Source organism: Haplochromis burtoni, unplaced genomic scaffold (assembly GCF_018398535.1).
Source record: "Haplochromis burtoni strain Fernald_Lab_line unplaced genomic scaffold, NCSU_Asbu1 Contig_496, whole genome shotgun sequence".
Classification (NCBI taxonomy): Eukaryota; Metazoa; Chordata; class Actinopteri; order Cichliformes; family Cichlidae; genus Haplochromis; species Haplochromis burtoni.
The window spans coordinates 359,073-372,926 of NW_024582857.1; the positions used below are offsets into that span (position 1 = coordinate 359,073).

The following is a 13,854-nucleotide window of genomic DNA, read 5'->3' on the forward strand; positions in this document are numbered from 1 at the left end:
GCATCTCGTTAACACGGAGCATTCCCTTTGCAAATGATTCAAAAACATATTTGTGCTAAGTGGGGAAAGAAAAACAAACATTTTTTTGTTTGTTTTGTTTAGTTTTTCCCATTCTAGCATCTGGTGCTGTTAGTTTTCTTTTTTTACTAAAATAAATAAATAAATAAAAAATAATAATAATTCACCACCTAACTTAAGCTATATGCAAAGACTGCATACAAATACCACTGTGGGAAATGAAGGCTTTTGTTGCATGCTGAAGACACTGGAAACCTGGCATGTGACACCACTATCTCATGGAAACCTCCATAGCTAGGCTCTATAGGGAGGTGAAGAGTGTGGGGTAAACCGTTTCCCATATCAAAGCTAAACATATATCAGCTGATTGCAGATAGACGTATTACTGATGCATGGATCAGTGCATATATTGCAAACTCACCTACGTTTATGGCCCATCCTCGCTCAACAGCAAGTTTTCCTGCCTGTGAAAGAGACAATATTTCAGTTCAGTTGCCTTTATGTGACCATAAAAATGTATAAATGATCCTTTCTGGTTGACAGAGACAGAAAATCCCCTGAAAGGAAAATGACCTTTTAAAAAATAAACTACTGAATGCAACAGGAATCTTCAAGTGGCTCCTGCAGTCACCATGAACTGATTCATGTTGACTGATAAACAACAACAAATAAAAGGTGCAAAGTGATGCATTCTAATGCTGGTTTTCTGTGCATGGCACGGATTTAAAAACGAGTAAGTACCACTAGTGAATCTGACTTCTAACTATGTAAAACATGTACTATTTCTAAATATGCATATGGACAACAACAGACTTAATTACTGCCAAAGTTAATGGGTTAACCGGAAAAATAAAGTGGACTCGTGCTCTTTTCTTTCCTTTTCTTTGTCCCATGCGAAGCGCTCTGCTCTGCTGAGACTTCAACAGTGACGTGCAATTAAAAGGTGACAGGTTTCCAAACAACTTGTCCATGGGAGCCCTGTCACTGTGTCATGGAACAAAAACCCGAAGCCACACAGACCAGCTTGTGGTGTACAGCAGGATATTATAAAAGTCAAACAAAAAGAAATAAAGAAAGTGGGACTAAAGAGTACTACCCTCCAAAAACCTAAAATCTTTAAAAGTTAATATATCTGAAGCCAAGAATTATTCAGCAGAATACCAACGTAAAAGGAATATTTACAATTCCTTTTGGAGATTTCATTGCAGAGCCTCACTGATCCAGATCTACTCCTGAGAGCAGCTTTCTTAAGAAATGTGAGACGGGCAGCGTTTCAAGTTCATTAGTTTCTTCCTGATGTGCCTGCTTACACCTCAGGAAGACATTAATTGGGCCTGGTTGCACTCCTGGTTTAGCCTTTAGTAAAAAACATACTAAAGGCTTATTTATCTAAGCCGCTTCACAAATAAAGGGCATTCTTAGGAAAGTAGTTTCAATCTTCAAACTCAAAATGTTCTCAAGTATGTCGTCAGTCAGACGTTTTTTTTGTTTTTTTTTTAAACAACGATAAGGCCGTGGTAGGTCACGATTTTTCTCTTGGAAAAGACAAGAGTGGCTGCTCTGCCATGTTCTTCTACAGACCAGCATGTGTGAGAGCTGATGAGAGGAGATGTGACCTGGGGAGATTGTGTGTAAATGCCAGTATGGTTCTCTGATGGATGAGTAATAATACAAATTTGCATGTATGCACACAGTCTGGCCATGAACAGAGTGTGTGGGTAACACTCCACTCTGTCTGGGGAAAACAAGAACTCTGTTTCAGAGCGTATCAGGCATATTTTACAACAGCCCTCGAATCTCATGTGCACCATCGACCACCAGGCCCAGAATGCAGTCTTTGAGAGAAAATACATTTGTTGTCAAGCGTATGCTGAGAAAACCATATGATATGCGTTGTTTGCATTATAGTGGGCATATAGTTCAGGTTCATTTAGGTCTTCTTCTTGTACTCCATTTATTTCTTATTCTCTATTTCTCCGTTTTCAATAAGAACGCTCCAAAACGCAGATCCCAGATTCCAGTTTCTCCCTATGCGCCACTAAAAACTACCTGAGAAAAATCTATCAATTTATAGGATTTATGATTTCCACTGAACTCCCACCTTTCAATTTAATATTTTCTTAACAATCAGATCAGCTAAAAATATTAAGATATAAATCCAAGAGAAATAATGTGTCAATATGAGTTTTAGCTTTTAAGCGCCTGTCAGACAGAAAGAATGCGTTCCAGATAAACTTGGATGTAAATATTAATGTTTTCAAACCAATTTGCCCCACACACACACACACACACACACACACACACACACACACACACACACACACACACACACAGACACACACACACACACACACATACACACACACACACACACACACACACACACACACACACACACACACCTCTAACAGGATTTTAAAGAAGAAACCTTCTACATAACCATTACAGATTTAAAGAAGTAAATCACAACAAATGTTTCAAATAAAGTCACATAGACTGTTCATCCTACTTAAAACAATTTGAGTAACCATTCCCCAAAACACATGAAAGAGTATTTCCATTTAAAAGTGCAAACACACGATATGTTCAACAAAGAAAACCCCATCTTCCCCCTAAAACTGTCGCCACAGAGATTAGCTTTTATATATGAAATATATATATTTAACACAGGTTTTCTATTAGGCTGCTTTCCCTTGGAAGTCTCCACCCTCACAAGACAAAACAAGAACCTTTATTTCCTTTAAATTCACAACTTTTACAGAAAGCATCAATTTAAAGCAAAGTCTGCACAAGTCTTTTCAAGAAACCCTTTTGTTAATACAAAATTGTCACAGAGCTTGAACATGAAGGTAATGTAAAGTTTCTAAAGGTAATAAAACAATGTGAACATCTCAGGTTCTGTAGTTAGTACTAAATGTAGATTCTGGAGCTACATAAAAAATAGCCCTGTGTAAGCACAGTCTTCCATGCCAGATAAAGCAGTATATGGTCGGCAACAGGCCAGAACCTTCCAAAAGAAAAAACACCTAAAAACTTAAAGAGCGTTGCACTTTACTGCAGAATAGTGATCTGTGTGCTGGAATGTGGCAGCGTTGTCCTGCTCCTGGAATTTTCTGCTGAGTACTGTACAGTTATTTCATGCATCTAGATGTTTTTTTGTAAAACACACACTAAAACCATATGCAGATTATCTACTAAGGTGGGCAACTTCAGTTCAACTTAAGGTCATTGAAAATTCAAGGCCTTGTTGTGTAAGAACCTCATTGTGCTGGCTGGATGCTGAGTGCCGTGGGTGTGAACTGTAACGTTTCTGCTGCACTCGTATTAGTTGATAAAAGTAAACGGAGCCAAGAGTGGATCTCATCATTATGTGATGGTGGTACACTACAGGACATTATCTCCATTTCTACTTCTGACAAATGAGGCTAGATAACATGTCATTATCAGCCACAAGCATGAAGAGGAAATGAGGGTGTCAGATACCTACCATTATTGTTCCCCCTGTCTGGGTCCGCAAAGGCCTTAGCACCTTCCGCTGCACCAGGAAATTAGGCAGAAACAGGAGAGGTGGAATTTCTGTGATGGTTGCCACCACCAGAGACCACTAAATGGAAGCAGAACATAATTAGAGCGGTATAGAGATGTTTTTTTCTTTGCCATCTGTCACAAGACAAACAAAACTAAGTTGCCCTCAACTGAATGAACAGCACGGAAAGCAAAGCAAAAAAAGAAAGGTGAAAAAGGATGTGGATATAAAGGTGGAGAAAAACGGAATAATGTTGCCAGGGGGTTCAGGCTGAAGCTTGAATTCTCATGAAAAAACAACAGTAAAGAATAAAGCTATTGCACCTCACTTGGGCAGCTGAGGGAAAACAGAATAAATACAAAGCCTCTGAATGTGACAGAAATACTGTTATCAGCTTTGCTTCCTCTGTAGCAGGCACTCTACTAGAAGAGCTTTACAATGAAACGTCAGCATTCCTGACATCCACAGACAGCTTAAAATTCCCAAATCCGCTCAGGGAAAGGTAAATAAATGTAGACACTAATCAGTCCCTCTAGATGATAAATTAAAATTACAAAAGCTCAAAGGAGATTTGCCATGTTGTTAATATGCGTGACATGATATTCCCTGAGGACTAAGGATTAATCAGATGAGGACTGATTGGTGGCTGATAACTGACTGGAGAGAAAGAGAAAGAAGAATTCTGATGTAAGATGAAGTGATAGAGACTGTCACCCACCTGGTTGGGTGACAGTTGTGAATTGAGCAGACTTCAGTGGACATGAATAGAAGTAATGAGGAGGTGCTGGGAAGGTATGGTGTTAAAGAGACAAAAAAAGTATAATAGAAAAATAGTGATTGATTTTGTGAAAAGGATAAAACAGGAGTAATGTATAAGAGTGGAGGAGACTACATCTTATGCAGAAGGTGAAAGAGAGAGCAGACTGCAAGGTATTGGCAGGGAAGAAGCAAGTGAAGCCAAGGATTAAATGGTGGAAGCTGAAGAAAGAATGTTGCATAGAGTTCAGGAAAGAGTTAAGACAGGCAATAGGTGTTACAGAAGAGTTGCCAAAGAAGGGGAAAAGGGCTTGCATTGATTAGTTAGGCAGAGAGACAGAGCTGGAAAAGATGTGCAGTAGGGCTGGGTCATAGCATACCGTTCATGGTAATACCGGTGTAATGTTGGGCAACGGTAAGAAAATGAAATATCACGACAGAATATGGGTAAAACGCGCATGCGCAGTGCCTTCGTTTTGGCGGAAAAAGCATGACGGCGACAGAGAATGAAAAGGGTGAAAGCGGATCGTTGAATGAAACGGATGAACCAGAATTGGTTTGTGAAAATGCTGCAGCTTCAGTGGTGTGGAACTGGTTTAGCTTTCGCCCGTCACACAACAAAGCACTGTTTTTGGTAGCGCATGTTAGCGGGTCGTTGTTATTACCGTGTTTTTTGGAAAATACGGCACACTTAAAATCAATCCTTTGATTTTTCTGAAAATCGACAGAGCCCCTTATAATCCCGTGTGCCTTATGTATGAATTCTGGTTGTTTACTGACCTCGAAACGATTTTATGTACACGGCGCTCGAAAATCTGTCAAATGTTTCAGTACGACTTTGCTAAGCTACGAACCCACACCGCTTGATGGATTGTCGGAGCATTACGGCTATCGTAGGCAGGCGCCTTGCAGAGTGATACGTACTGTGCTTCAACATAATATTACCGTATTGTGTGTGTATAACCTCTTTTTAAGTTTTGTGGATATTAAACATGGTTATGCTGAGGATATGTCGGCCAGTTTCCACTTGGTTAAACTGTCAGCGAGGAATTTGCACTTTAAATTTTTACATAACTTTAATGCACATAAAAAACAGATGCTTGTTTAAGTGAAAATACATTGATTTATTTTTTTTTGCACTAATAAAGTTGTGGAGTTGTAAAGTATTTTGTCTAGTGTCAATTATATCGTCAGTTATATCGTTATCGCACATTTTCAAATGTATATCGTGATAAATATTTTTGGTCATATCGCCCTGCTCTAATGTACAGCAGGTTAGGGTGAAAAGATTATAGGGGCAGCAGTCAAAGTAGAGGCTAGACCTCCATCTCCTGGGCAACCTCCTCTAGTTCTCATGCAGTGGAAAGCTAGACATCCCCAAGCCAGCTGAAAGACGTAATCTATACAGTTTATCCAAGCAGGCCCTCTTCCCAGTAGGACACACCTGAAACACTATACCCAGACCTCCAGGAGACATCCTACTAAGACGCCTGAACCATCTCAAAGGGGAGACTGATCCCCCTTAAAGTTTGTGCACACCCTTTGATTCCCTGTCTTGAAGAGGGGAATCGTCACCCAAGTCTGCCAATTCAGAGGCACTGTCCCCAGCTTCCACGTGTTGCAGAGGTACATCATCTAAGACGGAGCTACAGCATCCAGAGCCTTAAGGAACTCTGGGCAAATCCCATAAACCCCAGGAACATCACAATGTTCCCAACGCCTTCACTTCCACCTGATCCAACTCATCACCAGGTGGTGATCAGCTGACAGCTCTGCTCCGACCTTCACCTGCAAATCTGACAATTTGATTACAAAATCCATCAACCTACAACCTAGAGCATCCTGGTGCCATGTGCACTTGAGAATAGCCGTCTGAACTGCCGCAGATGACAGTCAGCATGGAGCACAGTAGGGGAGCAGGCGCTGATTATAGGGGAGCTGCGCTCTCATACAACAAGGGGAAAAAACCCAACATACCAGCACCGAGTCATAGGAACACAAGTGTACCCAGCCCTGTCTGCAACCTCTCACTGCAGGTAACTCCAGTTTTGTATAAAGTTTAAAACATGTTCAGAAGATTCGTCTCAGAATCCAAGCTATGAGTTGAGGTGAGCCCGATTACATCATAGTCACTATGTCTTGACCTCGCATACAGGTTCAGACTTCATCCTCTCCAGTGAGGTGACACTCCATGTCAAATGAATTTGATTAAATTCATGTGTTACGGCAGGAAAGATGGAAGAAAAATGATGCCAGTCAAAGTGATAGATGCTGCACTATAGGTAAGATAAAGCAAGCAAGGCTACCTTTAATCTGTTGAGGTAGCGTTTGGTGTGAACGATCAGCAGATCCTCCTCAGCAGCTTCACGAGCTTCCACAAGGTTCCCATCATTGATAAATTGCTCCTCTGCAACACATACAGAGGGAGGGAGCACAGTTACACAACGCTGGATGTTAGAGGGGGAGCTTCTACAACTTTTGTGCTCCTCAATTTGTAGGAATTAGTTTGGTATTTAGTGTATTTTACTAAAATACAATATCTGAACCAAGATGTCAGCATTCATTGAAATTCTTATCAGTAACCAGACTAATTTGCATGCAGAAACAGAAGAACGTAACAAATCCTACATTTATGAAAGCTGTAATATTTAGTTTTTCAAAGCCGATTGTCATTGAACTGCACAGGAATTATGAGGCTGCAGTATGTGGTGCTTATTGCATTATAGCAACAGGAGTTTCTATTCTAAAGAGAGTGGACTGTATAACAGAAACAGTTCTCTTGAAAATAAAATGCAGTATGAGAGGACCATGTTGAGGACCACAATTTTAAGACCCTTGGTATGAAAAAGATTTTCTGAGCATTTAGAGTTCAGAATATCATTTTACAATGAGGGCCACAGAAAGGAGAGTTTCACTTGCCCAGCCCACTTTACATCAAAGTGAGCTGGACAAGTGAAACTCCCCTTTCTGTCCGTATAAAGACATTTAACTACACATTTAACTCCAGGGATATATTAATATAACATTTTTTAAAAAGCATAATTTCAACAGTCCACCTCAGTGTTTCTACATGACAAATGTGTAAAATTACAGAAAAGGTTCTGGTGGCTCATTGCCCAGACTGCCCCATATTTATAAAAACAAGTATCAGTTACTTGTTTAAAATTCTTTTTTTTTTTTTTAAACTGAAATTTATATAGCAGACAATGAAAAACAGGAACTTTTCTATAATTTAATTGTTTATTTTTTTAACTACTTTTGTGTGGCTAAAACACAAAAGTAGTTAGTAAAACTTATAAATATACAGTTAAAAGTTCAAAAATATGCATCTTCCCCCAGACCCTTTGGGCCACCCCTGACAGTCCTCATTTATAAGGTGCTTTACAAACCCAAACAGTATAGCTAACAGGTGGATTTTCCCGGAAACAATGACTGCTTAAAGACAGACAGTGTGAAAGTGGATAGTACATCCTTGGTTTCTTAACACCATTGCTGCAGCCAGGGGTACAAAAGTGGCCTTAGAAGCACCTTAGACAGCTTTCTTAGGTTTAACCCCCTTGTTTTCCAGTGAGTTATCAGTTCTGTTACATAAACAAATGTAAGTCTATGTTTATGACATTATATTGCCGAAGATATTCACTCAATCAGGTATTCATCCAATCGCTTTCATAGCCAGATGGCAAATGGTAAATGGACTGGTTCTTATATAGTGTTTTTCTACTCTGAGCACTCTACGCACTTTACAAGCCATTTTATTTTTTACTCTATGCTGTTTCCAAGTGCTTACTACTAGCATTCATACAATCCATTGGAGATGGATGCATTCACCAATGCAATGGGGCAACATGGGGTTGGAATACAGACTGGAGCAGACTGGGATCAAACCTCTAACCTTCCAGTTAGTAGGTGACCCGCTCTACCACCTGAGCTACATCTGTATAAAATCAAGCACGTAGGCATGTGGATTTCTTCTACAAACATTTGTGAAGCAATAGGTTGTTCTCAGTATCTCAGTGAATTCCAGTATGGTACCATGATAGGGTGCCCTCTCACTGACTTGTTAATTACAACTCAACAGCATCATCTTAACTGCTGTTGGGTTATCAGTTCATTACTGAGATAAACACAGGGCGCGTGGGCTGAATTGTAGACGGCAACGGTGACCACCCACTTTAAGGGCTCTGGTTTCAGAAGTGAATTCCCCATTCATGTGACATTTCAGAATGTCGTTAGATAAAAATTTTAAGCCTTGAACCAAACCTACAAGCTACAGGGTGAATCATGAGCAAAAAAAGATTTGATGTGGATCAAAAAAATAAAATAAAAACTGAAAAAAGAAAAAGTTGAAGGTACAGGACCGTGTACATAGATGCTGTAGTTGGTTGCTCTTTTATTCAGAAGGGCTCATTGACTCATGAATGTTTGCTTGTTAGGCAAATGTGTAAACAGTTAAAGTGTGTGCATAATTATCTTTAAAAGTGAAGGAACTACTTATCCCATAATGCCTTAACCTCCTAAGACCCGAACTCTTTCATGGCATGCATTTTAAATTTTTCTTTGCTATTTGGGTTGATTGGACCTGAAGAATATATAAAAACAAAGATTTACCAGATTTTTTTTTTTTACCTAATTTTTGTTTCTTAGACAAATGAGACCCATGTATGAGGACATTGGACATTATTGTATGGTGCAGTCGTTCATTCCTGAGTGGAGTCACCAGTCTCGCCATTTCTGAAATTTTGCTCTCACTAACTGACCTGATCTTCATAGGTTTAAACATCTCCATGGTAACAGTAAAATCCACCAAGCAGAGGCATTGCCGTTTCAATACAGGATTATGGGCAGAGTAGGTTTTTTCCTTGGTATTGCAAGTAAAATGCTTTTTTGGTAAAGCAAGGTTGAAATAATACAGATGTGTGTTTTCTACAGGAGCACATACCATCATTTCACAATCTTTCATGTTAAGTTTACATTATATGGTTAGATTATGGCTCATAATCAAAATTTCTATGGAGAATATGAATGGGACTTTTGCATCCAGAACCTCAGTGTTGCACTATATACATTGTTTATACATACAAATGCATGTATATTCTTTTAAGAGATTACATGAGAAAGCACATGGTCTATGGTTTGTTCGCCACAATTTTTATTTCAATAATTGCAATAAAAAAAGAACTGTTGAAAACTCAACAGTTCTGATGACATCAGCATGTTTACGGAAGCGGTTGTGGGATTTATCGGGAAACTAGCGGACGACACAGCAGAAAGACCTATCATCCAAACGTTTCCCAACCAGAAGCCGTGGGTGGATAAAAACATCCGCGACGCTCTGAGATCACGCACCGCTGCCTACAATGAAGGGCTCGTCTCCAGTAATATGGACCTATACAAGGCTGCGTCTTACAACGTGCACAGTGCGGTCAGAAAGGCAGACAGCGGACAATAATGGCCTATAAACGACCATCTTCTTCAATGATGAATGCTGACGCTTCGCTGGCTGATAAGCTGAACACGTTTTACGCTCGCTTCGACGCCGCAGGAATTAAAACAACAAACGGCTGCGTGCGCTCGGAGTGCACCAGTGAAGACAATGCATTCATCATCACAGAGCGTGCCGTGAGGAACACCTTCAGGAGGGTGAACACCAGGAAGGCAGCAGGACCAGATGCAATCCCTGGCCGGGTCCTGAGAGCCTGCGCTGATCAACTAGCACCGGTGTTCACGGAGATCTTCAACCTCTCCCTGGCCCAAGCAGTGGTTCCCACGTGCTTCAAACAGTCCATTATTGTCCCTGTTCCAAAGAAACAACAGCCCGCTTGCCACAGTGACTACCGTCCAGTACCTCCATTGTCAAGTTTGCTGACAACACTGTTGTTGTGGGACTGATCTCCGACAACATCAAGACGTCCTACCTAGAGGACATTAGGAACCTGGAGACCTGGTGCCAGGAGAATAACCTCCTCCTTAAAGTCAGCAAGACTAAGGAGCTGATCGTGGACTTCACTACAAAGCAGGCAAGGAATTACAAGCCCCTCATCATCAGTGGCACGCCAGTGGAGAGAGTGGACAGTTTCCGATACCTGCGTGTCCACATCACTCAGGACCTGTCATGGTCTGGGAAGCGCTTCCGCTCCCTTAAGGCCAAAACAGAGAGAATGAGGAGGAGCTTCTTCCCCCAGGCTATTCGGGCCCTGAACCAGGTGTAGGACTGGACTCTCCCACACACATCACATCTCCACATACACTGGTTTTTCTTCATGCACACTTCCTATAATTTATAATCTCTTTCTGCTATTTGCACATTTTTTACTGTAAATTTCTAAGTTAAATCTGTAAATTTTGTATAACCTGTAAATTGTACTGTAAAACCACTGTCATTTAATGGTTGGGCATTGCATTGCACAGCTACAAGCATTTCACCTCATGTCATACTGTGTATGGTTGTGTGTGTGACTATGAATTCATAGCTGCGATTGGTGAAAACACAGACCTGAACAGACAGGCCAGCTAACCTCTCTGAATCAATTTTGAACTGATAAGTACAATACTTGTCAAGTACTGTAGCTTCAAAGAAAGTGCACCACAAAAATGTTTTTTGGATTCATTTAATTCTTAGAGATAAATATTTTAGGCAACTTGTGCTTTTTATTTAATGCTAAAATTTAAACCGTTAACCATGAAGCCATGGAGCTGTAGTGTTTGCATAAGAAGTGATAAAGGATTAAAGAGAGGTTTGTAAAATCAGGCAGAAACAGTCCCAAAGTAGCTGCTTAAAAGCATGGAGTTTAAATTTTTAGTTTCATTATAAATTAATGTCACTATATCAAGAAGCGTAGGTTATTTTTGATGAGCACCAGCCGGTCAATTGTGGGCCATTTTACATGTTATTCCCTTAGACTGCTGAAACGCGGTGGTCCAAAATTGGCTTCCAACTCTGGACGTAACACAGAGGGCTCATTAAAAACCCAGTGCACAACCAGTTCCTTTGTATCACTCTCTAAATATGCTGAGTAATTCTGCAATATCATCCAGTTTTCTTCCAATTACTGCATGGCTAAATTTAGAAAAACCAAGGTTTTCCTCTGTCAGCACAAGCTCAGCTCTTTATTTGCACTCTTAACTTCTGAAAGTTTTGTGAATTCATTAAGCTGCGTGCGACACGTTTAACAGCACAGATGATCCACCGTGAAGCCTGACAACAGCTCGGTGTGAAGTCATGCCAGTTATCCAGCAACTGTTTTCCCTCAGCCTCCAAAACCACACTGGCCTTCATCCACTATACCTGCACAAACTCCCACAGGGACTTTTCTCTAATTATCTGTGCTCTATTGCTCTGCCTCCCCTACTCCCTCTTCTTCAACTACAACTACCTCTTCCACTGTTTCTGCTTTGTTCTCCGGCTCTTTTCGCCTTTATGACCTCAGTCTGAGTGCTTCAGTGTTCATCAGCTCAGGGAGATATCCTCCCCATCTGCCACTCTGTTCTTCACTCGCTTACCTTTCAAGAAGCGGATGACTTTTCCCCACTTTCCCGCATCAAACGGATGAAGCTTTTCAAGGCCCATAAAAGTGATGTTGTAGTCTGGGTGGTACACAATAGGCAGACATGTTCGAGGGATGCTGGCATACAAATCAGTGCGGTGGCAGCTGAAAGAGGAAAGTCAAAAGTGTGTACTTCATTTACATGCAGTGATTTCCCCAGTGCGTTAATAAGGGCTATTGAAAGTGTCATGCTGTTTGTTTGTACTCCTTACCGCCTCTTCTCCTCGTTATCTTCTTTGTGAGACATGTTTTTCAGGCATTGCTTCTTTCATCTAATTGAAAAAAAAGGAATGAGATAAAAAATTTCATAAACTTGTGACTGCCGTAAATATGCACAGGAAGTCTCAGGACACAATTTATCTATTTTAAAAGAAGACTAAGAGCTTGAAATGTCTTCAAAATGTCTTTGTGTCACACTGTAACCAACTGTCGTCATTAGTACACAAACGGTACACGAGGACCTAAGCTTTAGCTCGTCAAAAAAAGAGCTCGTGTCTCGCGCATGCGCAGTGATTTGTATACATATTACAAAGACGCAACGGGACAAGGAAATGTTCCTGCCGTAAACACAGCCGCCAAACCTGTTTGAGTGCTGGCCGTTTTCAACGATAAACACGAATCATTTTTATGTTTGTTTGTTTTCATCGTGGAGGACAAAAACAGCACCAGAGACGCTGTATATGGCATAGCAGCCTGGAACCGTTTCAGAGAACAGAAACTAGCAACAACCCGATGTGACTCACCTGCTGCTGTTCTGTGGAATAACGCAGGCCACCAAACAGCAGCTGGATGTAAGGAGACGGGGACTCTCTGTCCCTGATGACGGTGTTTAAGCGGGGCTGTTGTCAGAATTGAGTGAACGAAACGAAAGAAAACGTTTTTCTTCAGTGTTTCTTGGACAGTTCGCTTAATTTCTGTTCCAGCTCCACGTACGTGCGTCGACCACGCGCGAGCTCCAAACCCGCGTAACTGACGTACAGTTACGCTGTTAGCGGAGATTTAAAGAAGAAACGTATTCGTAATGTGAGGGAGCTTCTCGGAGTAGGCTATTATCTGCCTAATTGTCAGCTCAACTTAACGTTTTCACAAAGTGGCGTCGTAAACTTTGTTGTGCATTTTTCAGTGCGGATTATTTTGTTTTGCTTTTATTTTGAAAGGTAACCTTGTGTTGTGGTTGAGGTCCGTCTTTAAAGGCCCGTTTTTGAACTCAATGAAAGGGAAACAAACTTGTTTCCCTGCTGCGCTTATTTTTGTAATTATGTTGTTTTGTTTTTTTATTTGTTTCATTTAATTTTGATATATTTTGCAATGTCTCAACAATATCACATAAACATGGATAATGTGTTGAAAAATTTAAAAAAGTATCAAAGAAAGATGTAAAACCTTTAGCAGGTCCACTGAGATCTACAGTGAGCAGGGACACTTTATTGCCCTATTGTGTAATCCATCCATCCATTCGCTTCCGCTTATCCTTTTCAGGGTCGCGGGGGGCGCTGGAGTCTATCCCAGCTGTCATAGGGCGAAAGGCGGGGTACACCCTGGACAGGTCGCCAGTCTGTCGCAGGGCTAACACACAGGGACAGACAACCATTCACACTCACATTCACTCGCACATTCACACCTAGTGACAATTTGGATTAATCAATTAACCTATCCCCACAAGCTGCATGTCTTTGGACGGTGGGAGGAAGCCGGAGTACCCGGAGAGAACCCACGCAAACACGGGGAGAACATGCAAACTCCCTTGTGTAATCTGTTTTGGAATTAGTGTTCTTTATATTTTTGTTAAATTCCCGAATGAATGTGAAAACTCTTCAAATAGCATACTGAGGCAGAACAAGTCTAAATACTAACTGTAGGCCTCTAACAGCAGTTTGATCCTAACAGCAGTGAATAGTGCACTTGGTGTTTTTTCCCAAGACTTGTACGTTCCTGTTGATAATATAAATGGAGATGAGATGTGAAGCACTCTTAAAGCCTTGGCAGGAAAGCTTTAGAAATAAATCAGGT

The 13,854-nt window shown here is 40.9% G+C and overlaps 1 protein-coding gene across 1 annotated transcript in view; it reads right to left on the bottom strand.

Moving 5' to 3' along the window:
- Window positions 1-12,838, bottom strand: part of hdac11 (histone deacetylase 11) — a 49,109-nt gene extending 36,271 nt beyond the window's left edge. Inside the window, exons 1-6 of the mRNA XM_005947170.3 lie at window positions 12,588-12,838; window positions 12,057-12,116; window positions 11,801-11,949; window positions 6,607-6,707; window positions 3,506-3,622; window positions 440-482 (exon numbers count right to left, since the gene is read on the bottom strand). Of these exons, the coding sequence (XP_005947232.1) occupies window positions 440-482; window positions 3,506-3,622; window positions 6,607-6,707; window positions 11,801-11,949; window positions 12,057-12,091 (445 nt within the window). The 5' untranslated portion in view covers window positions 12,092-12,116; window positions 12,588-12,838. The remainder of the gene's footprint in view (window positions 1-439; window positions 483-3,505; window positions 3,623-6,606; window positions 6,708-11,800; window positions 11,950-12,056; window positions 12,117-12,587) is intronic.
- Window positions 12,839-13,854: the final 1,016 nt, after the last annotated feature.